Here is a 25,542-nt window from a genome sequence, read left to right on the forward strand (position 1 = left end):
ATTATAAATACATATAAATCCCATTTAAGATACTTCATGGCTAAAGAGCTGGATCTGCCTTTATTATGACCATAATTCATGAATAGGAGTAAAGAGGCAATTCAAGCTAATTGGCTACCAAAAAAAGAATCGTTACTGTTCTATCCTGCAAGTGAAATGAAAAGCCAAGTAGCTTTCCAATGAAAGGGACATATTAATGCCCTTTGTAGACAGACCATGTATGTACAAACACAAAATTCTCTTGGCCTGCTTTTGAAATTCCCTCTGGACAAACAATGCTGAGACTAATAATATTCATACTGATTAGTGCGAACATTTGCACAATTTTAAGAGTACAATGCTTAATTAAAATTTCAGCCATAAACAGCACAGTCCTCAGTTGCCTAGCAACTTCATGCTAAATGAGATAGCGGGAAGGGGGCTGGACGTATATAAACAGAAAAAAAGAGAATCTAATGAGAGACGGAATTTGGGGGAATGTATTGTTGAGCATAAATATTCCCAAATGCTCTGGTGTTTTATTTACCAGGATGTTAACATATATCCAATGTAATGAAGTGATTGTATTGAAATGCTGGACTTCTCATGCATATGAAATTTAGGACAGTGATGAAAGCATTTTGCTGTCATTCATATGGCAGATGCACATCACAAATGCCAAACCAAATAAATTTTCTGAACCAGAACCATGTAATAGCAAACCTCAGGTAGCCCTGACCACAGGTGCTCTGGAAAATGCTTGAATATTTATGGAGAAAATATCTTAGGTCCATTCTGCTAATATACCGTATGTTGAAAACTTTAGGGCAAAAAGATTCAAGCTATGCTGTTGTTTTTGTGAAAATTGTAATACTTCTCTCCTGTCTCAATTTGGACCAGCACTCAGTTGCTCAGAAACAATCCAATTTGTTCTCTAAACTTGTCTGTGGGTGAGCATGGAGATACAGACACTATTAGTTAAAATACAGGACACTGCTTGGAGAATGTAACTCTGATTTTCTTCCCTGAAACACTATTATGAGAAGTATATATAAGTATATGGAACAAATTTTATATTTAGTTGTATGGTAGATACTCAGCTCTCACGAATCAAACCAGAAGGACTCAACTGTACATGGAAGAATGTGGGATTTGAGGATATTTCTGAGGCAGAGAATCCTATTTTCACTGCACCACAGTGTTAACTCTGTAAGACCGGTGCAGAAAACAGAGATGGGAGAAGCTCTCCTTTTCAGACAGATTTTTTTTCTTCTTTTATTTTTAGTTACCCCACTGTCAGACAGTGCTTAAGTGTATGGGATTGCTTCTTTACATGAGGATACCTTTCACAGTAAAAAAGAACATTCTAGTATATCTTGCTAGACAGAGGTGAGAATTTCACTGACAGTGGAGAAAATCATTGTGTTGATGAATTTTGAATTTTGACAGAGACTTAGAAAATATGGTAATTGTTTCTAGCACGTAACAAACAGAATAGTTGAGAGGTGAAAAAATCAAGCTAGATAATTTCAGAGAAGTCCTTGGAAATTTAAAAAATTAAAAAAAAAAAAAAAAAAAAAAAAAAAAAAAAAAAAAAAAAGCCAAAGGAGAAAATAAGTGGGATGTGGGAATTTCTTATAAACGGAAGTTTGAGAGATGGTTACTGTTTTCTGTTATATGTAATCCTGCTTTTTCCAAGGGTGATAACCGACAGTTTTAACATTTTTCTGCATATGTAACTTGAAAAACATTTCAAGGATAATAGTCACCTTTTAGTTGGCAAAGAGGCTTTAAAATAATAACTTGAAAAAAGCAGCAGTGTGAATTAGAGTCAGCTGAAGCAGTTACTCCCCAAACTTCTAAAAAAAGTAAGTCTGTTTACTTTTCTAAACATGACTATGAAAGTCTCAAAAAAAACCCTCAAAAACCAAGAAAGTACTAATAAATTTAATTTACATGGAGGAAGCTAGACAGCTATTCTTGTTTCTACGTATCTTTAAACGAACCTGCTTGCTTATATGAATTAGGTTCTAGTTCTTTCTCATCAACAGTCAAAAAACCCCAAACCCCAGATGTCAAAAACATCAACGATGTTATTTTTGTACTTTTGTTAGCTACAGCCCACAACATTACTTTGGGTACTATAAACAATAAATACCTATAAGTATCTTCTGGATAGGTTTTTTGTACATAGTCCTGCAATTCCATCTGTGCCTTCTCCTGGAATTTTTCTATTTGGGTTGAACTGGTCAGACCAGGGTGATCTAAAGAAACAAAACATTTCTGTATGTCGATTGTTTCCCTATACATTGTGAAATAAATCTATTTGTAAGACTCTCACATTTAATGAAATATTTCTCTGGTATTGTGATGTTTAACATGCTAGCTGTACAAAGGAAACCACTCAGGTGAACATTTACTTCCTGGCTTCAGAAACAGCTTGTTCACTTTTCTCTCTATAGTTGTGTGTATCCATAAGAAGGTGGTCAAAGATTAAGCCTGTACACATGTACCAGGCAATGACACTGAGTTTGTTTTTAACTTTGCTTCTTTAAATGTAAATATGTTTGCCTCTGAGATTTGTTCTAACTAGGCTGGCTAAGCAGTAGCTAGGGTTATTTACTTGATAGATCGATATCTTAATCTTCCCAAGTCTGTCTCATGTTTTAATTCCAGCTGGCTCAGCTCCTCAGACAGCCACATGATCAGAGCAAAACAAAAGCAAACCCACAAAATACCACCTATCTTACTATGCCTAAATACCTTCAGTGTTGTGTCCAAAATGCTTGTCCCTTGAAACAGGACAGAGCTACCTTGAGTTTGGATAGTTTCTTTCTTTTCCAACTTGAACAAAACCCCTAATAAATCTAACTCTAATGGAACAATCTACCAAAAAAATTCCAAAATAACAGTTCAGGACACCAGAATCTTCTGCTTAAGATTTATTACAAAGAGAAAAAATAATATCAATGCAAAAAAAAAAAAAAAAAAACAAACAAAAAACCAAAACCAAAAAACCCCCCAAGCAAACACACCTGTAACAACATACCCTTTTACTTTGTATTTTGTAAATACAAAGTGGTAACTACCTTTGAATTAAAATAAATAATACGCATTTCTGAGCAAAACTTTCCCTTTTCCTCATCCTGTCAGCAGTTTTAGATTAACCTTTGTATGTCCTAGAAACATTTACCACCTTAGCTGAAGAGACTGCCACTTCCAATTTCTTTAATGTCCTTACCTAATCATTTCAGAAAAGCTCAAGTGTCTTCTTTGAGTAAATTCTCGTATTTCAGAAACACTTGACTATGTTTTAGTTGTCTGCTATAATTTCTTTTGGTAGCAAATAGAAGACAGCCTGTTTACATTCAGTTTTTGAGATTTTGTGAGAGTTTCATATAAAATAGGTATTTCTGCTCATATTTCACCTATTCCTCTTATTAGTATATTAAGAATACTGAAATTGAAGCAAATTTCTTTTTGTCACTCTGAGAATGCATTTCTTCTAATCCTCCTCACCATTTACCCGACTAATATTGCTAGTACACATTCCAGATAATTTATTACTCATAGATTCTCAGCTGAAGGTAACTTGAGAATCTAATCTAAGGTGGATGTACAGGAAACATGTATATACTGGAATTGTAAATAACATGGATATGTTGCTCTGAAGTTATTTTAAAACACATATTGTGATAATCATTATGAAACAATCATTGAATCTGTAACTTAACAGATGAGTCTCGTCTCAAGACATTAGTCTCATTAAAAAAATGCTAAAAAATTGACATATTAATGCTTATTATTTAAAAAGATATGGTTACTAAATTCCTTACCGGGGCTAAAAAGGACTATAGCTTTAAGGTATGCATATTCATATCCATCAATATCAAGCTTGGCCATGCTGTTACAGAACTCCTGAAGTTTCCAGATGTGTTCCATGACTTGCTTTATTCTGTCTCCAGAAAGTTTATCTACAAAAAGATATTGCTTACTATTTCATCTGAGCTCAAGCATTTCTAATATATTAACAAATAAAGTTTTATAAACCAAGTCAAGTGATATTTTCAAGTCTTTTGCTGTCTTAAAACCACTTAACATGTAGGGATGGCCTGAATGTGTTAACTCTTCTGTGTAATTTTGCCAGGACACCATAATCTGCCACACCAAACTTTTTCCAGTGATACACTGTTCTGAGCAGAGACTCTCAAATTATGGTGAATTATTCTACAAATGGCTATAGCGATTCTGGGAATGAACAGAAGCACAAAGCAAATGCTAACATGCAACCCTAATTTTAAATTCAAACATTATTGAATTAGCTTTTCCAAAAGTGAATGCAAGAACAGTAAGGGCAGTGCTACTTTCTCCTCTATCTGTACTTTTAGGAGTGAACTTTTCATTAGCTTTGGTAAATAGTCTTTGTCCCGTCTGACGGGGTAAATTCAGTGAAATACACATACATAGATTCTTCTAACATTTGAAAGATCACATTCCTTATATTGGATTCATAAACTATCTTAAAATTTCAGTTTAAAAATATGTTTTATTTATAGATATGTTACAAGTGAGTGATATTAGCTGCCAAACTAGGAAGGGATAGATTTCTGTTTTGGTAAATAGAAATCCTTGTAATGGACTGTATATCTACAAACTAGTCAAGGAATAAAAACATTAAGAGAATACATTAAGGCAAATCTTTGACTATATAATTACTTTTATCAAACTTCAGAAGTAAGTCAGTTCACAAGAGATAAAGCCTTTCCTTGAAAAACATATTAGAATAATTTTATTCCAGTCATAATCTCCAATGCTAGTATTTCATATCATTTTAACTTGAATTTTATTTTTGTCTATACACCTAATAGTGCATAGGATTGCTTAGACCCCATGTGCCTCAAACTGAATCTTTGACATAGTTTATTACTCTTTTATCTATTTTCTGAAACTGCAATAAGAATATTGAATGAATGGAGGAACCATTTTTTGCAGTCTTGAAATAAGAATGAAAGCATAATCTACATTTCTTAAATCATTAATTGTTATACAAATTTTTAATTACTCAAGATGGATTAAGACAGACATAATGTAATGTTTTTATTGCTGTATTAAGTGGGAAAGTATGGTCTAGAAGAACTCAGGAGAGCAAACTTGAATTCCAGAGTTTCTAAGCAGCCTCATCACTAATGCGTTCCTAGATAAAGTTCTAAAATTTCTTCACTTTTTTTTGAATTTTAAAAGTATAATAAACAGTACAACATGATAACTTTGCAGAATAGATAAATAACACCAACGATCCTCTTTTCTTGACTGGTCTCAGCTAATGCAGCATGACCACAAGTACAAGTTATAGAAAGAAATTATTTTTTACAATTTTGGTGCATGAGAACGTAAGTGGAACCAGCTTAAGGCTATGATAGCCCTACCAATTACTCCTCCCCAAACTCACTGCCTAGAATGGAGGTGGAATAGACAGCTCTGTGTACTCTGAAACAGATAAAAAGTAAAAGCCTAACTCTGCATAGAACATCCAGCGTGCAGGTTTCCCTACTGATCTCTTCAACTTTTGCCTCTCTGAGCAGGAAAGGAGCAGCACTTTGTTGTATTTTGGGGCTCTCCAGGCTCTCTTAAATGACAAAACAACAAGCCAAGACCAACGAAAAAGCAAAAACCCAAAACCAAAGCAAGAAAAAACCCTATATTCATTGTGAAAGCAATTAAAGCACACTATCCATTTAAGAATCAAATTTCCATCTAATTTACTTTACCATGATGAAGCTAATAAAGTAGATTAAAACTTGATTGTAGAACTATAAAATGTACAAAGCAGATAACTGGAAAAAACATTTAATATCCTTCAGCTCTAGAAAAATACGTCTCAGTAAAAACCTGTTTGCTAATTTTTGCTGTATGCACAATAATGACAGCACAAAAAATTATTAAAAAAATTGGTACCAAATAGTATTCTATAACTGCTTTTAACGCACATTTAAATTTAAGGTAGTTTTCATGTAATATACTGTATTTGCAGAGTTTAAAGCTGCTAGTATTGTTTTTTTCCTCCTTTTAAAAATTAATATTATTTTCATGCTAATCAATCCTATTGACTGGAAGCATCCTTAAAGAATGAAAAAAAAAGCAAGTATAACAGATTTTCATCCATTCTAGAGATCATCATCCTTATCAACAGACCAACATTGGATTAAAAAATAAAATTACATAAATCTTGTTAAGAATGTCAAGAAAATAGGTTGCTTAATGCTTCAAGGGCACTTCAGAATACATTAATCATTACTGCATTACAGTAGTATCCAAAACCATTATACTTGCAAAAATATGCTTGTTGTGATAATTGGCAAATGCTGTGTTTTTCCACTGCAAAGAGGAGAAGGAAGGTTCTGGAAGGAAAAAGTCTGGTGTGGTTTGGAAGAGGACATCATTATTCTAAGAGGAAAAAACATATATCTGGATGGGAAGAAAACTCTGAGCACATCCAAGGCATATTTTAGGATGTATTGTCTTTCTCTGTAATGTCAGTTAGGCATAGAAGACCCCATTTCCTTTATGGACACTTCTATCCCACAGATATCTCTGTGAGGTCAGTGTAACAAAATTGTAGATCACCAGGGGAAACATAATTATGCAAGAGAAAGCTTCACCTTTGCTTGGATCCTGGTGAACAATTCTGCCCCTGATGGGGAAACACCTCATGAGCAATGTTATACAAACATGCCTGTATTGTTAGCAGGACTGACAACATACCTTCTTGTATGCTGTTCTGGAGATGGTTGACAATAGCTCCCAGGATAGTGGACAGACTCATCACCTGGGCACACTGTGCCAGGCCTAAGGTGAACAGTTCATTCCAGCAGGCACGCACAAGGCTTGTGTTACAGTCTTGCCTATAAACAGCAGAAAATCAAATGCTAGGTAGTTTGCATATCAGGTTGGTATTACCCTATGTATAATTATGTTATTGATAACAATTAATAATAAGGATTAATCCTTATTAATTGCAAAACATTTTAGTAAAAGGCAGATATTAGCATATTACAAGTATTTCAAGAAGCAAAATGAAATGATAGACAGACTACAGGAAACCATATCAGGTTATCTGTGAAATGGTGTTCATCAATTCTTTAGTAAGATATAATAATCAAGTATTTAATTTCTACAAATTAATGCTTGCTTTTGATTCGGCTTTAGTTTCTGTAACCACAGTAATATCAGATATTGTAGTTATCCTCCCCTCTGCCATCTTCTATTTTATTCTTCAAAACAGAGAATATTGCATAGTCTTCACACATTTTAAATAGTTCATTAAAAATTAAACAATATCATAACTAAAAAGTTCAAAATAGCTGGGAAGTGTTCAGATCAGTGTTTAAATTCATTCAAAGGCAAACAATTCAAACAGAGTATGTCCATTTACCCAAGAGCTTGAAATGCAGGTATGGACCTAGCCCAGTGCATAGAGAGGAAAAGGAGTCGTGATGCTGACTCACAGATGTAGTGTACATTAAGGTACTCTGGCATCGGACTGGGCATTGTCAGCTGCAAAAAATAAAAGTACAGTACAATACATATAGTTCAGACATAAACCAGTTTTTATCATCAATGGCATAACTGGCAAAAACAAACTACTCTTATAGTCCATAATCAACAGTATGACAAGAAGCTGTCAAAGTAAAACTGTACTAAATAACTCATTACTACTGGCAAAGAATGTGAATTGGGAATACAAGACCAGAAATTATGTAGGAGCTCATACATCTTAAGCATTAGTTTGTTTAATAAGACATTTAAAGAAGCACGTACCTTAAATGTGACATGTGTATCTGTAAGTAGGGGTCCTTCCACTTCAATAATTGGTGTTGACTGATCTCTACTGATTACATGAATATTCCCTCCTCCTGTAGGGTCCATCCCATCTGCCAAGTTATGAGCTGTTGTACCATCTGTGGTATTAAGTGCTTTAGCCAAAGTATCAAATGCCCTAAAAATAATAAATAAGTAAACAATGAAAGAGTGCTTCCTCAGACCTTAAAAAATTCATATTGCTCAAATTAAATGCTATAAAACATACACAAGAACTCTTTAGGCTGACACAAGGTCAGACTTTTCATTAGAGTTTGGTCCCTCTGTACTCTTTGGGCATTAATAAAAGGAAGAGATGTGCCCACATATTGCTGGTAAAAGATCTCCCCTGTAAGGAAAGGATTTACTACTGTAAATCCTGCTCTGATAGTTTTATCCTAGTATTTGTACTAGTAAAGGGGTCTTGTGCTGTGCTGGTTTTGGCTGGGCTAGTTAATTTTCTTCACTGTAGCTAGTATGGGGCTGTGTTTTGGATTTGTTCTGAAAATAATATTGATAATATAGAGATGTTTTTGTTATGCAGAGCAGTGGTTGCACCGTGTAAAGGCCTTTTCTGCTTCTTGTCCTCCCTGCAGTGAGGAAGCTGGGGGTGCACAAGAAGTTGGGAGGTGACACATCCAGGACAGCTGACCCCAACTGATCCAAGGGATATTCCATACTCTGTGACATGACACTCAGTATATAGAGAAAGGGGAAGAAAGAGGAAGTGGGGGGATGTTTAAAGTGGTGGCACTCATCTTTGGAAGTAACAGTTACACGTGCTGGAGCCCTGCTGTCCTGGAGGTGGCTGAACACCTGACTTCCCAGGGAAGGTAGGGAATGAATTCCTTTACTTTGCTTGTGTGTGTGGCTTTTGCTTCACCTATTAAACTGTCTTTATCTGAACCCGTGAGTTTTCTCACTTTGACCCTTCTGATTCTATCCACAGTCCCACTGGTGGGGGAGTGAGGGAGCGGCTGTGGGAGGCTTAGCTGTCCGCTGGGCTTAACCCACAACAGTCCTCTTACACATACCATTCACTATCCCCCCTTCTCACAGATTAGGTGGGGATTACCAGAGGCCAGATATACTCTGAAGAACAAAGACCCTGTCCTTGTCCCCATCCTTGATCTCCAATTTTTTGGAACACTGGAGAACAGTGTGGTTTTCTTCTAGACAATACGCCTAAATTTCCTTTCCCTTAAGATGAAATATGGCCAGGCACTCCTGATCTCCCAGTACAGACAGAGCTTTAAAGGCCTTATGACGGTAAGACATAAGAGAGAGTGGTTCCTGGTCTCCTTTATACTCAAGCTGTTGCTGGATCATTACCCAAATAAATCAGTGTAAATTCTCTTAGGACAACAGAGCTTAGATGTAAAGAAGAATTTTGTGTTCCAGTTTCATACCAGTGGAACAGTATCATGGTATAGTGCTGCTTTGACGCTTTTTTTGTCAAGATGGGTTTTTGGTGGAGGATTTTTTGTAAATTTTTTTCTGCTTTAAATAAAGAGTATGAGGTTGACATAAATTGACATTGCAGTGTCAAGTATTTTCAAATATTAATTCACTTCACTTGAAGAGTTTAAATGAAAGACTTAAGAGTTTTAATTAATGTCCTTTTTCCAGCCAGGACAGGGTTATTTTTTTGCAGTAGCCAGGAGGGGACATGGCTGGGGTCCAGAGGTTATTCTATACTACCAACCACAAGGGGAGGGGAGGGGCAGGAAAGGGACCCTCTCTCCCTCTCTCTCTTCAGAGGACAAGAGGTTTCTTCCACTTGGTGTAGTGGACAGAAGGGTCTGCTATTTGTTTATTGTTGGGGGCTTTTCCATGTAAATCGTTTCTTTGTCTTATACCTCTTGTTATAAATGTTGTTGCTATTACTGTGTCATTTTGCTGTTACTGTTTGTTTGCTAGTCTCATTGCTGTTTCCAGTAAATTGTTCTTATTTCAACCCATAATCTTTGTCTTTTATGCCTCCAGCTGGAGACAGAGGAGGGAGCAAGTGGCAGCATAGTTTAAGTGGGAACATTAACTTGGATAATACCATTCCTAAACCATGACAGTTAAGCTCCTTCTAAAAATCTTCTTTTTGAGAAACAGTGGACAGTTTTGGATCCCAAGTATTTTATCTTATTAACCTATCCTGCTAAATTCAACCTACCTGGCTCCCCCGGCAAAAACACACACACAGACACACACACAAATCCAACAAAAAAAACCCCAGCCTTGCAAATCCCAAGCTGTGCTGGAAATTTTAATATTCCATGCTCCTTTTTCACATATTTTTCATTAATAAAGAAAAGAAAGACTTCAAACTCTTTCTAAACCTACATTACCAGGAGATTTTATGGCAGAACAATCCCAAAAATAAATCTGCAGTAATACAGACGCCTAAAGAGCAGGGCTAAGGGCACAAGCATTTCACAGAAGAAGCTTACATAAAACACACTTATGAAATAAAATGGCACTGACGTGTTGCTATTCTCAGAGTCTTTCAAGGTCACAGACTAGTAATTTATTATTTTTCTGAGAATCAAATCTGGTCTAGCTTCAGAACACTACACTTGTAACACTGGACACAGTTCTTCACAAGAGGGTAAGAGCCAAATCTGATTTCTAAATAATTGGTTTTGTGTTTCAAAGTAGGGGCAATCTGGCAATCTGTACTGTGTCTGGTGCTACAATGCCAAATTCCTTTAATGAATGAGTGTAAGGATACACCACATAGAACACAAATTGCTAAATAAGGTGTAAATATAACTGCATACCGTGTAATCTCACTTGCAGATTGCTCTTCTTGTTGAACTTCAGAAGTATCTCCGTTATTTAGTGACTCACTGAGATTAGCAAGAGATGTCACAACATTTGCTAGTGTTCCTAAGGCACCCTGGCTTGTTTCAGCCTAAAAAGGAAAAACTATATTAGTAAATCAAAATTATAATTAATATATGATATATAATTTTCTCCCACTTTTAATACTTTTGTTCTTTTTCCCTTATGCGTCTTTTCCTTCCTCCTGAATGCATACAGGAAGAACAATGGCTCTCAATTATCTTTAAATCCTATTCTAATTATCAATCCTAGTCCCAGATGAGGCATCATATGGAGAACTATCTGTGGCTGACCTTTTGCAGAAATATGCTTGCCAAAGAAGCCATGATTCTGTTGATCAATTTATTACCTCCAATCGTACGGTTCTTCACACTTATCACAACCTTATCTTCTCAAGAACAACAACTATTTGAGACTATGTACAACAGATAAAGTAATCTGAACGAATAAATAGATATGCTCAGCACTAAAGTGAGACAGGAATACCTTGGAGTCAGCAGCTAGGAGGACTGTACCATCATCTCTGATCAAAGGCTGCTGAATATTCACAAGCATTCCTGGATCAAGAAGACCAGCTGACCTGTTCAAAAGCATAAGGCATCTGACAGTCAATAGTATTTTATGTTAATCAGACAAATGTTTAACAACCTATGGCAGCATAAAAGGAATTGCAAGTTTTTAAATAAATAATTTAGTGAAGCTTACAGTTTATTCATCAGGACTTAAGTTTTTCTGAAACAGTTTCTAAAAAGTAGCTTGAAAGACAGAAAGACTGGAATATCTTTTGATTTCCTGTGCAAAACAATGACAACTTCTCAAATGCATATCCTCTCATTTGCTTTTTGTTCTGGCTTAGTCTGCTTTAAGGAAAGTTGTTGTCTTCTCATGCCCTCAGAAGTCACCTAGTAGCTCTAGTTTTACATTGGACTTGAGAGGAAGGCATAACTCTGCATTCCAAGCTAGACAATGGACAGCACTGAAAAAAAGTAAAAAATATTTTTACATTCCAAAATATAGTCAGAAACAGCCATGTAATCAAGGCCTGCATAAAATCTCTGCTGCCTTTACTTCTGCTGCTTTTTGACCAAACATCCTTCCCCTCTGCTGTATCTAATTTATGGAGACAGTGGAAAGTCTTTGCAGTCAGCAAGTTTATTTGCCACTTATGTGATGCTCCAAGTGTCCATAACACAATACCAATGCACATAACACAGGTGCAGGCTGCAGGACATTACAGTATAAGGGGTCTGACACTAACAGCTATCATTGTGAACAAGCACAGGCAGCAAATTATCATGCATTATGCAAATCTGAATCCTACATAAATAACAGAGTGGTACTTAATGACTACAGTATTGTTTATAGGTCTGTAATGGATCTGTGGCTCAAGGAAATTTCTAAGAAGCAAATGTGCCTGTACTTCTTTCAAATGAGAACACTTAAAAACAATTCTCCAAGAAACCTGCAGCCCAAACTTCCTAACTGCAGTGTAATCTGTTCAACAAAATTATGTATATAAAAAAATTAAACACATGCGCACACACACACCTATATGAAGACTGAATAAAAAAATCCAGTTTTTTAGGTGGTTCTCAACCATTCATAAATTACAGTTTAAAAAATGTCGTATTTAACCTAGACTTCTTTTTTATTCTATTCAGAAAAAACCAAATCTTGCCTTTGTAATGATGTGCATTTTCACACCCACTACTTATGGAAAACCTCAGAGAGTGCAGGAACCATCTTGGAGTATATTCCATATAGTAAAAGGAAGCTGCTGTTTTGCTGTTGTTGAAATCAGTCTCTCAGGATCTGAATCAGCAGTCACTGAGTCTCCTTAACTACTGTCTTTAGGAGAAGGAAGCCCAGGTCTGCCATCTGCAGATTTGATTTCAGAGAAGTGCTAACCCTGAATACATGAGTTTTATGCAACAGCATTAGCCTACATGCTTTCTGCTTGAATATCATTCACGTGCTCTGCCTCTGCTCTGACCTGGCTCTACAAGAGCCAGCTCTGAACTGAAAACCACATACCTGTACTCAGACATGAAAACTTATGTGAGAAGCAGAACCTGCATTGGCCTTGGTAATGGAAACAGATGATGTGTGCATAAGAGTTCTTTTCTGTTCCCTCTGAGAGTAGACGAGAGAAAGGTGTGACTGCAAAGTAATATGCACAAATAAGGTGAAAGAAGATGCATGGAACTGAGGTACTCACCGTGTCCCATCTTTATCTGCCACAAATGTTGGAGTTGCTATTAGAGGGCTTCGAAGATCTTTTCTTATATAGATCTTTTCAGTAGAAGCTGCACAGTTGGTTGGTTTTTCACGTTGCACATCAAAAGGCTTTCTTTCACTTTGAACCGCTACATAAAGATAGAAACATTCAGATTTGAAAGGAAATAATTCAAACAAAAAATACAAAAAGTAGGTAAAATTCCTGCAGTTATGATGGTGTACCAGCTCAATGCAAAACTGGAAATTTAATAATTAAGAGTGAAGAAACACAGGCTCTGATGTTACTATATCTGTGAGTTATGTATATTTTTATATATACTTTTAACTAAGAAAGCCACAGATTGACCTTTTGCTTCAAGTTTTGCTGAACTGGAATCAAATATTGCTCCTTTTTTTTGGCATTTTATAAGATGGAAGGTTCTGCAGTTGTGTTTTCAATTTGTTGGTTTTTTTTTTTTTAGAAGCACAGTTATATCTATATGTTAGGCACATTCCTACTCTGGATGACACAAAACAATGCAAACCCAGAAGGAGCCCTGAAAAAGTCAAGAGATGCAATCTCTAACCTGAGAGATGCAGGTTAATTCCTTGAGAGGATACTCTCTGCATGACATACACTTCACTCACATCCATTAATTGCACCCAGTCAGGGAAGAGTGTTCCAAAACTAACCCCTTCATTATCTATAATATTTATACTTGAGAATTGAAACAAACTTAGTTCAGTCTCTGAAGTGCCAAACTAGTGTAGCAAATTGTTTAACAAAAATAGTAAGAAGCAGTTACTTTGTAACTTTTAAAGAAAGTGAAAAGTGTATCCTTATAATATTAAAACACTATTATTAAACACATTACAGAAAGTTATCTTCATAACCAGCAAGAGTTACTTATTTCCTGATTTTATTTTTGCTATATTGTTCCTATTAGCAAAATGTAGGGGCTTAAAAGCTGGTATATCAAATTTGTTGGTGTGATGGATACGTAATTATTAATCAGAAACCTGACCCAAAGTCAGTGAAGTCAGTAAACATATACCCTAATCATACTGGGCTAAGAAAGGTTTACTTTCTGGAACTCCAGCAGTTTTTCTTGTACAAATGTCTTGTCTTATATTCAGCACATTGTGTGCAAAGCACCAGAATCATCACAACAGGTCTGGAGTTTCAGAGTGCAAATGCAACAATTATCTCCCTATTTACAGCCTAAAGTTCTGCCTCCCTTGAACTCAGTGGTTGGAATTTTCCTGCTTAGATCAGATCACAAAACAACCTCATAACAGTTTCACAATGCTAAATTGAAGAACAGGTGATACAAACTGAAAACAAAAATATATTTTGGCTGCTAGCACTGGAAATGTATGAAGTACTGCATACAAACATGAAAGCACATTTTAAAACATAGGACAGTTTATACAGTGCCTCATAAAACACAGCTCACAAATAACCAAATTAACATAAAAAGTTTAGAAGGGGAGAAAAAAGACTAACCACTTCCATCACTGGTTGAAAAAGCCACAAAAATAATCTGGTAGGAAAGCAGATTCTCAAAACAGAATATTAGACGCAGATTCGTGTCGATCCGTGTCAAAATATTTTGTATTATAAACATACAATGTGTTTCTAACATGCATTCTAATTGAGGCTGTAACTGGGCTCCTCAAAGACAACAGTACTTGGAGACGTGGTTCAAAACAAACCACTACTGCACCTCAGCCATAAAATGGTGATGAAAGAAAGGTCCACTAGACACTGCCAAAAAGTTCTGTTTCCTGTGAGCAACATATACCAAAACAGAGAGAACACACTAAAAAGTAGTAGTCCACATGTTTGTTATTCAGTAGGCACAGTATCACATTGAGTACTCAACACTCACATTCCATTTTCATGCCCATCTCTAGACATTTCTTAAGCCTACAAAACTGGCATCGATTCCGATGGTGTTTATTGATGATACAGTCCTGGTTGCTACGACAACTGTAGGTCAAATTCTTCCTTACACTCCTTTTAAAGAAACCTTTGCATCCCTCACAACTGACAGCACCATAGTGACGACCTAGGAAACATATATATTGTTACCAGGTGGAAATTACTTATATTTTAGCATAGAAATATTTATTTTAAGCAAGTAATACACTGTAAGTCAACCTTTAAATTTGTTTTGTATTTGTACCAACATTTTGGACCATGAAAGCATTATTACAGTCTCACAAGATATTTCTGGTTTACCTATTGTCAGGGGTTTTGGTGAGAGAGTGGAGAGAAGGGAGGAAGGCTAAGCCTATGTTTGAATGTGCAGTCGATGAAGGGGTAGCTCCCATTCTGCATAAGTACAGACATAATTCTCTCTGCTGTTACAGACTATAGGATACATTTAGAGAACATACTGGCTAAAAGCTCAAGTAATTTCAGAAAAAAGTAATTTTACAACAAAATTTAAAATGCAATCTTCATTTAAATTTCCTGTCTGTATCAATCATGGTACTGTTTTTTATTACATAAACACTCAAAGAAGTAAAAGAAAGTGAGAAAAAGAGACAGAAGGGTGTCTTCTCTCTAGCATGAAAGCACAGTACACTCCCTTGACTAATACAGAAATTTTATCTTGAGACCCATTGTTAGTGCATGGATCTGAAACACTGAGGATTCACGTGATCTCTACTTGCCTTGTTTTGTGATAGTAGTAGAACAAAATCTACCAGGAAGTGTTAAGTTTGTTAGAGAGCACTAAGAAGCATTTTCCTGGAGTAGTTAGACTTTTTTAGGTGACATGTTTATTTCATGGTTGCCCATCACTGTGGGGAATTTGACTACATGCTTCAAGTAGTCTTTTTCCATTACCAGGAGCTATTTAATCATTGTTTTATCTTTCAGTCAATTTATCACATGCTTCAGTTCAAGGAAAAAACCCAATATTCTTCCAAGCAGAGTTTAGCTATTTTTTGTGTATAGATACACAGTATGTTATATTTTTCCATTTAAAAACCCAATTGCTTTTGCCATCAGCATAGCTAAAATCAGTTAAAAGCACATGAAGAACCATCTCTTCATCCCAGTCATCCTTTCAAGCAAGTTTCTTCAATACCACTTTGCATGCTTCCTTACCTGATGCTTTATCACCACAGACTACACAATATTCTACTACCTGGGGCCGCTGAACATCAGTTTTTCCTAGCAGACGTTCCACTGAAGCAGAGTCTGTCACTATCTAAAGCAAAATTCCAGAACAAAAAGATGTAATTAGCCAGACGTGAAGGTAAGGAGCTTTGCCTACCGAACAAGATTGGTGTATCAGCTAAGAAGAGGGGACTGAATTTATGAGTAAGTACGACGTGAAATCAAATTAAGTAGTACAAAATGCAATTTAATGAGAGCTCTTACTCTCAATAGTTCTTACTTTCAACCAAGACTTTTGAAACAGTCATATCAAATTACAAATAAAACTGCTAGCTTTTTTCAGCACAAATGTCTCCTCACTTGTGCAATCAACAGTATTTTTCCCTTCTTGCAAATACTCTCAAACAGCTGCTATATTTTAGCCAAAGACAGTTAGCTTTCAGATGCTGTTCCCATATTCCTCTTCTCTAGCTACTTGGGATACATGGTTCAGAGGGGATTGCCTGGAGCTGAAATCTATCATAGAAACAGTTTAGCTTCCAAAGGCCTTGGATTCCAAAACTACTGTTCTGAAAATTCCATTTAACCAAGAAAAATTAAAACCCCCACCCCTCTGTAATGTCAGATATCCTATTTAGTATGGAAAAATGAATTTTAAAAGACTGTTATTACAATTTAAAAAATATTTATGTAAAAATGACTCTTCTTCCTTTAAAATATTCTCTATTGTAACAGTAACAAGAGGGACCAAGCACTTTTTCTTTTGTTTCATTCTTTTTTTTTAAGACTGCTAGGAAGAAATCTCAAATTTCACTAGAGGTAGATCATTGTTTACATCATTGGCTTTGCAAAGCTCCTGTTGGTGTAGATTATGCTCAAGACCCACAAAAAAACATACCAGAGGACAGCTTCTGATCTAAATGGCTTTATTGCAATGTCTTGATACGGAATGTAAAGTATGAACTCATGTAAATTTGCTCAGGTGAGTTTTATCTCTGTGTATCTGTGAATCTTGAGCAGACTGAGAAATCCAGGCACTTCTCACAAGCCCTATCTTATGTACTCACTTATGTCTTTGGAACTTGAATGAGAACACACAATGAGGGATGATGAGTGCAATGGAATACATGAGGAACGTGAAGACTGAAGGATTTATGATTGAACAATGAAGCCTAAAATTAGTATGTCTGATCCATGTCATGAGAAAACTACTGCAATTGGTCTTACAGTGATTTAGACTTAATTTAGAAACAAAAAAAAAATTAAAACCAAAATTTCATGGTTTATCTAAATTACTGTATTTACCTGAATTCTGCCCGGCACAATGTTGTCTGTGGTGGCAAAGATAAGCTGTTTGGCATTAGATGTCTCAGGTGCTGCCAAGATCACCTTTCCTGCACCAGTTCCATCTGGACTAGCTAAAATGAACTGTTGCTTTGGAGACACAGCTGAATCCACTGCTGTCACTATTTGAATTTTCTGACCTGTTTGCTGATCTGTCACAATCTGTAAAACATTGAAGAAATTAATGACCACAGTAAATTTTATGTTTTAAAGCCTTTCTTTCCATCTCAGAATTATATCAGTGAAAAATTATGAAGCTCTGGCCAATTTTTTCTTATAAATGTCACTAAGGAGATTTTCTCCAGTTAACATTTACCTATGCATTTTTTCCCTACAAATTTTATGTAAGATGTTACTCCCTAAAGTTATCAACGAAAGATGGAATCAGGCAGCCTTATTGTTTCACCCTCTGATTCTCAAGATTCTCTTATGATGGAAGGTTTCTGTTTCTGATACAGTTGTCTGGTAGCATGATCTCTATTTTGCCTGGTAGAGTAACCATATCAATATGCACAAGTATTTCATTAAAATTTAGTAAGTCCTATATAATTTGCCACTGCATACATTCTGGTACATTAATGACATCTCTTTATTATCTACCGTTAACAAGGAGCCACTGTGCAGCCTTCCTGAAGGCCAATTTTATGCTGAATAGGTCAATCTCCTGCTGGCTCCTAAATAAGTGGGAGGAAGAATGTACCTGGAGGTGATCTCAGATGTTCTGTTGATAATGTCTGACCCTTTGCTGTGGCCAGGGCTCAGGAGATTTGCTTGTGTAGATTAGGTTTAACCTCTGTAAATACTCCTCACTGGCTACATCATCAATGTAACTATTATATACAGCCATTTAGTCAGCACAAATAAATGCTGAGGGAGAAAGAATTTTGGTTTTCACTAAAAATGATCTGTTCTCACAAAACTTAAAGGAAGTATTCCATAGTCTTTAGCATGCTTTTGTATAAAGCTAAGTGGGAGGAGGAGAAAAAAAGAGAAGATGTGATAGTTGGTTAATTAATGGATTTTTACCTGAATGCGTTGTGGTGAAGCTACAGAGGAGTCTGTGGAAATGATCTGGATACGCTGGGAAGGGCTGGTCATCACTGGTGATTCAGATAGCGAAGTCTGAACAGTCGGCACCTGTAAATAACATACAGAATTTTAATTCACTGTTAAGGTATTGAACACTTTTAAAAATACCTGTATTTAAAAAAGATCAGATAGCCCTACAGTATAGAATCTATATTTACTGGAAAGGTTACAGTCATTAAACCAACTTGGATCTGCTTTCAATGAATTATCAGAATATTTTCTTTTTCTGGAAATGGAATGAACCTGACAAAACCAAACCACCACTACCACCACCACTCTGTATGATCCTTTAGCTTACTGAAATGCAGAAATACTTTTTTCAACTTCTGATTATACACGTCTCATTTTTTGCTTCTGTAAAAATTAAATACATCATATATAAATAATGTAAAGTGTTAAGTCGTTCCCTTTTTAGTAATTTTTAAGTACTTCTGAATGACAGAGATTAACTTTGGCACTACTTCTGAATACTACTGTTTCTTGTTCTATTCCATATCTTTCTAGAGTACCAAACTATAATGCAAATCTAGTTCTGGATACCCAGAAAAAGCTTGAAAAACAGCCCTCACAAAGCTGTTTTCAGAGCAAAAATGTTAAATGTTGAATTAAACATGCAAGATAACATATAGATTGGATATTGGGAAGAAATTTTTCCCTGTGAGGGTGCTGAGGCCCTGGCAGAGATTGCCCAGAGAAGCTGTGGCTGCTCCTGGATCCCTGGAAGTGTCCAAGGCCATGTTGGATGGGGCTTGGAGCACCCTGGGATAGTGGAAGGTGTCCTTGCCCATGGCAGGGGGTTGGGCTAGACATTCTTGAAGGTCTCATCCAACCCAAACCATACTGTGAACCTGTTATCTGCAGTAACATGTCCAAAACCAGGATGGTCACAAGTTGTTTTTATTAAATCCTCTTTTAAGCAATCTTGGAATTATATCAAAACTTGTACAGCTGGACAATAGGGCAGTGTCAATTTTAGCTTGCTTTGAAAAATCTTTGTTTAATATACAGAGAAGTTCATTTATGACATAAAGAAAGAAAAAACAGTTTGGATATCAAGGAACATGGACTACAGTCTCTTTGGGGAAGAGGTATTAAAATACACAAGACTTAATGAAGCCACACCATTCTACTCCCCCATTGCCTGTACCATAAGTTGTCCAACATGCTGTAAAAGTATAATCTAAATTGAACATACAATCTCTAATTATCTTTAATACACAGGTCACAGAAGTTGCATGTTAAATGAGGAAAATACACAGGAGAGATGTAGAAATAGAGGAGTCTTCTAATTATTGGACTATTCAAAGCTTTCAGCTGCAGAAAACAATATACCTAGGTGAGAAAAAAAGACTCCCAAAAATCCAGACTCTTAGAGGACACTTTAATTGATGATCTTCTTCCATGCCAAATTATTAACTAAGCTATGCACCCTTTAAAAGGTCTAAATTAGAGCAAGAAGGTCTTTTAAAACTGTTTTACAGTTGTTTAGTTGTAGAATCCTTAGCCTTTCTTTGATGCATCTTCAAACCTTACACCACAATGTATTGCAAGCAGCTTGGAAATAAAGAATAGTCTATTCTTCCATGTTGTTCATGGAGAAAGACAGACAGAAAGACAGACAGACAGCTAGCTGTAAGGTACCTGCATGGAAATTCTTTAAACATTTTCGAACTAAACAACCACGTCTTTTTCTGGGTTTGCAAAGTATGTTCAGCCTGAACCTCCTGTGATACAATTTGAGGCCATTTCCTTTTGTCCCCCACCTGGCTCCACCCTCCTGTCAGGGAGCTGTAGAGATTGAGAAGGTCTCCCCTGAGCCTCCTTTTCTCCAGGCCAAACAAACCCAGGTCACTCAGTCACTCCTCAATGACTGACTCTCCAGACCATTTTCCAGCTCCTTTGCTCTTTCCTGGACATGCTCCAGCCCCTCAATGCCTTTCTTGCAGTGAGGGCCCCAGAAATGACCCCAAGATTTGAGGTGTGGCCTCACCAGTGGCCAGTACTGAGCGATAATCACTACCCTGGTCCTGCTGGCCATGCTGTTCTTGATCCAAGCCAGGATGCCATTGGCCTTCTTTTGTGACCTGGGCACACCCAGCTCACACTCAGCCACTGTCAACCAGCACCTGCAGACTCTTTCCCATTGAGCGGCTTTCCAGCCACCCTGCCCAAAGCCTGGAGTGCTCTGTGGGGTTGTGGTAACCCAACAGCAGGACCCAGCCCATGGCCTTGCTGAACCTCACACTATTGGCCTCGGCCTCAATCCTCTCATCCAGGTCATCCATAAAGATATGAAACAGAACTGGGCCCAAACCTGAGCCCTGAGGAACCCCACTAGTGACTGAACACTGGATGTGGCACCATTCCCCACCACTCTCTGGCCCCAGTCACCCAGGCAGTTCTTAACCCAACGAAGATGCACCTGTCCAAGTCACGGGCTGCAGCCCCTCTGGGAGAATGCTGGGAGACTGTATCAAAGGCTTTGCTGAAACACAGGTGGTCACATCCACAGCCTTTCCTTCATCCACTAGCTGGGTCACCTCATCATAAAATGAGATCAGGTTGGTCAGGCAGGACCTGCCTTTCCTAAACCCATGCTGGCTGGGCCTGATCCCCTGGTCCTGTGTGTGCCATGTGAACACACTCGAGATCATTAATTTCAAATTAGCAAAATTGAAAGGAAAATCCATCAGATTCCCTGTAGAGCATCTTTAGCCTTAAAAGTTCATTCCACCACAAAACATTCTTATCAGGCTGCAGTGAAAGCTGGCAAATGGATGAAAACAGAAGATATTTTTAAGTTCTTCAAAAGTTAAATTTGTTAAAAGTTATAGTACATGAAGTTTTGAGAAAGTGACCATGTACTTGACAGGTTTTACAACAATAAACTTATAAACAACAATAAACCTATTAACAGCAATAAACAACAAAATCCAGTGGACTTTCACTACAAAAGCTTCTGCAGCAAATGAATAACGTAGGTGTCTAAGGAGCATTAGTATTTTAATCTAATTTCAGTGACTCCTTAGCACAGAAATGTGCTCACTATTGAAATTAGGCAATTTACTTGACAGAAAACACAATCATCTATTGTACATCTCTCTAAAAATAGTATCTATACATAATTATCTACAAGAGTGTATTTACAGCAGGGGAGCAGTGTAAATGTTAGGCCAACTAACTGTGATCTAGTGTAGAAGAATTATTTGTATCTAAAATACAATTGCTTGGGCTCTCAAACCAGTAAGTATCACTAGCAACAATGTCATGTGCTGAAGTTTATAGAAATTAATAATGATTTGCCTTAAGTGACATAGAAGATCTGCACAAAGCTCAAGCAATATAAAAATACACTTAAACACATATGTATCTACCTTTTTCGTCATTAAACTAAAACCAAGTATTTGGCAATTAAGTGCTTTTGAAGGCTGGCAAAATTAAATGTGGTTTCTTCTGTTTAAATTATTAATAATTTTCCCATTTTATAAACATAAATATATATAATTGTATATTTATCTTCTTTTTCCTACTTTTTTCAGTTTCTAAATTTTAGTTGAAATCATATTAAACTTCCAGTAGATAGGTGTATATATAAAATATATATGTATATATAAAATCATTAGCTTGAAGCTAAGCTTCTCCAAGCATTTAATTATTTTTATATCATTAGAAATTAATAAAGTTTCTTCATAGGCATATAGTCAAGTTGATACAGTAACTTACTGATTTGTCCATCATGTATATATGCATCTATGTGTGTGTTTGTATGAGCATATGTGCATATATAATAAATATCTGTACTGACTAACCAAATTTTAAATACTTTCTGTAGCTTATTTCCCCACACCACATTGATTATAAAAGCAGTATTTGAGCAATAAATTGAAGGAATAATCCATTGGCCACATAGAGGGGAATTTTTAAAGCCTCTAATCTTTTCTAACTTAAGTAGAAAAACATTTCCTATATTCACTCCAGTAAAAGCCAAAGTATTGCCTGAATACACTATGTGTAAACCAATTTCAAAGACAATAATTTCTATTCTCTTTTCTATAATATTAATTAAGGCATAATTAAGCAATCACAGACCAAATATTTTTAACTGCACCTATAAAACAACTGAAGAATTTAAATGAAAAATATGGTACCAAGTTTTACATCTGCAACTCAAATCAAATCAGAAAGATTTATTTTTCTATAGATATTTTTCCTAATGAGTTATCTTTAGCTATTAAATGAATAATAGGCTTTAACAAAAAACGTATGTCCAATTATATTTCTTTCATAGGTGTAAAATATATCTAAAAAAAGTTTCAATTATTCTCTTTGGAATGAGCTCTCCTGACCACTTGGGTCCTTTGTAGAATGGCAGATAAAATTCGAATTCACCACTAGAAGAACTCTAGTTTAACTGCCCTAATAGGATGCCAGTGCAAGATCTTTTATAGCACATAAAAAGTCACAGAAGAAGCTGCACCTGGTGTATCTGCATGCTAAAGAAAATCTCAGACCAGGTCTCACATAACACCCCACACTTCTTATAGCAGCAGCTATGCCACATCTGGTAACAGCCTTCCATTCAGAGGCTGACAAACTGCTTAAACCCAGTAGCATCTCCTTGCTCCCATGTGCACTTTCTGTGAGATACCTCTCAGGCTCATGCTATGTCTGGGTCTTTTACCCTTAACAGGAACTTGAGAAAAGCTGGTTTTGAACCAAAAATTGTTTGAAACGACTTCGCAAAGCTCCACCTTGAAAAATCATCAGAAATAAGCAAGTGGTCAATGATAGCAGTAAAATATTAATGTCACACTTCATTAATTCTTAAAACAAAGTAAAAACTTATTCCATCAGAACAACAGTGTTTCCACTCTCCTTTTCCAGCACACTGTCTTAATCTAGACCAAAATCTGAATTGCTGAACTACTTATGATGTAACAGAGATGTCTGAAGAGGGTCAAGAAAATATTTTATGTGACAAAGATATCCAGTATTTTTTGAACTCCATGGCAAAACATGCTTTCAGAAAGGCTCAAGACTTTGATAGTTTCCTATCAGGACACTTAGGAAACTGAAAGCAACTGAAAATTCTCTAGCAATGCAGCTGTCATAAACAAGATCCAGGAAGCACAGGGCTCAATAGTCACCTCATGTGACTCTCTCCCTATAGCCTCTGATGGGAAAAAAGGATGCACCAGGAGTAGTTTGTGGCTGTCAGAGAGCTGGCAAAAGACAGTTTTAGCAACTACTAAAAATTATTACTGGTCACACCAGAGCTGCTGTTGGAAAGATGAAACAGCCCTTATTTCCAGCCCCCCCGCCCCCGACACAGCTCTGTTTAAATTTTTTTTAAATTTTGCATTAAAATCACAGGTACTACACAGGGAATGCACCTCTACTTCAAAACCAAACACATTTTTCTTGAATGGTATTCAAATCAAATCTAAGTTGGTGCTGGAACTGAACCTAGGCCACTTGTATACTGCACAGTGACAGTACTAAACAAATACTTGAGAAAAGCAGCATTATGTATTTTTGCATTAAGGCTTAAGTATTTCTTCTGCTTTTCAAAAGCTGCTCAGGATGAGGAGAAACTGCTGAAATTCCCTCCAAACCCCCTAGCTGCTCTCTGTTCTTTAGTTTCATGAACTGTAAGTAATGGCAACTTCAAACACTAAAAATGGAACTCTCATCCAGTCTGTTCAGAAACGCACAATTGGAAAAAAAATTAAACAAGCAACACTTTATAAAGCAGAAGCAAGCAAAAGCAGTGAAAACATTTGAAACCATTAAAAGAACAATTTTTAAAAGTCCTAAAAATAGAATAAGTACAAAAATACATGCAATACTGGAGCACACTCAGCAACTTCTGTGATACATTCAGTTTCATGAAAAACAAAGCTGATCAACTATTGCTCAAGAAAGGGAAACAACATGTAGCCTACTTGCATGCCAGTCTGATTTGGTGCTTGGCATCACAGTTCTCAGTAAACCCATGCACACTACATATGTGGCAATTATATTGAAAAAGTGATGCAGATACAGCTAAAGCTGCTAATATTTGCATTAGGTTATCCGGTTTGCAACTTGTCTCTCACAGCTCATAACCTGAAATTCAGGGCATGATCAATGACTCTCTTACTCCATTTAATTTTCATCAATAAAAAATATGATACTCTGAAAATCTCTCATTTTTTAAAGCCAGTGCCAAGTTTGATTCTACATTTTCTCTAAGATATGGTGAGTACAAATATAGAATTTTAGCATATTTCAAGGCAACTAGTAATGTATTTACCTGTATTACCTGATGGAAGACACAAATAGCAGGCAGCCAGCCAGCCATTCATAACGAAATGATTCAATATCAACATGGTCATAGTATTAATGAATTCCTTACAAGATAGTGCTGCTTACAACTGTTTTTCCATGAACAAAGTTTTCATGGTGTTATGCAGTGGACAGGCATATAATTTAAGCAGCAGCTGAATACTGTAAAGAGATGAAGCCCTCTATTTACCCACCGGCCAGGAAGAAATCACAGAGCTTCATACACTCTTGAGATGGAGCGATCTCTCCAGTGGCAAGATACAACCATCACACTATGTTACCACGGTGCATTTCCTGCACGAGGAATTACAAATGTCACATATTTTATGTGCTTTAGATGTTATTACAGCACCCAAGTTCTACCAAAATAGTATAAAGTCTGTCAGTATTTCTATTGCAGGTTTCTCTTTCCAAGTATATTTGGAAGTGTTTGTCAAAAATGCAGCTTGCCAAATTCATACCTGGTACAGAAAACTAGAGTGAAAAATCTCTGGTTGGTTTTCACTGTGAAACTTAGGAAGCTTTTTTAAACTATTCCATAGATGTTACTTCCAGGACACTCACTAGGCCATTTTCCACGCTAAAAACAACAAAATTTCTTTTTTGAAAAAGTACTTCTGAGTAGGGAATCTCAAATCCACTTCTAAAAACATAATTAAACTTATATTTTCTTCTTACATAGAGCTTCTTCTTGAACTAAAAATATGTTTTAATATACAGGTGTAATCTTAGCTCAATAGGTGAAAGGAAACTCCAAA

The 25,542-nt window shown here is 36.4% G+C and overlaps 1 protein-coding gene across 7 annotated transcripts in view; it reads right to left on the minus strand.

The window, feature by feature from the left end:
• Positions 1-25,542, minus strand: part of NR2C2 (nuclear receptor subfamily 2 group C member 2) — a 38,283-nt gene that overhangs the window by 8,472 nt on the left and 4,269 nt on the right. For 4 of the 7 annotated variants that reach the window (XM_069027399.1, XM_069027394.1, XM_069027400.1 and 1 more), the window contains 12 exons: positions 18,395-18,505; positions 17,330-17,530; positions 16,013-16,115; positions 14,784-14,963; positions 12,893-13,040; positions 11,161-11,254; positions 10,611-10,744; positions 7,798-7,975; positions 7,412-7,533; positions 6,742-6,881; positions 3,816-3,953; positions 2,138-2,243 (listed from right to left, as the gene is read on the minus strand). In XM_069027399.1, coding sequence (XP_068883500.1) covers positions 2,138-2,243; positions 3,816-3,953; positions 6,742-6,881; positions 7,412-7,533; positions 7,798-7,975; positions 10,611-10,744; positions 11,161-11,254; positions 12,893-13,040; positions 14,784-14,963; positions 16,013-16,115; positions 17,330-17,530; positions 18,395-18,466 — 1,616 coding nt within the window. In that variant the 5' untranslated portion in view covers positions 18,467-18,505. Of the gene's footprint in view, positions 1-2,137; positions 2,244-3,815; positions 3,954-6,741; positions 6,882-7,411; positions 7,534-7,797; positions 7,976-10,610; positions 10,745-11,160; positions 11,255-12,892; positions 13,041-14,783; positions 14,964-16,012; positions 16,116-17,329; positions 17,531-18,394; positions 18,506-24,978; positions 25,066-25,542 lie in introns of those variants that run through there. The other 3 variants (XM_069027396.1, XM_069027397.1, XM_069027398.1) reach the window with 3 other exon arrangements.

This window comes from Aphelocoma coerulescens, chromosome 12 (assembly GCF_041296385.1).
Source record: "Aphelocoma coerulescens isolate FSJ_1873_10779 chromosome 12, UR_Acoe_1.0, whole genome shotgun sequence".
In the NCBI taxonomy this organism is placed as follows: domain Eukaryota; kingdom Metazoa; phylum Chordata; class Aves; order Passeriformes; family Corvidae; genus Aphelocoma; species Aphelocoma coerulescens.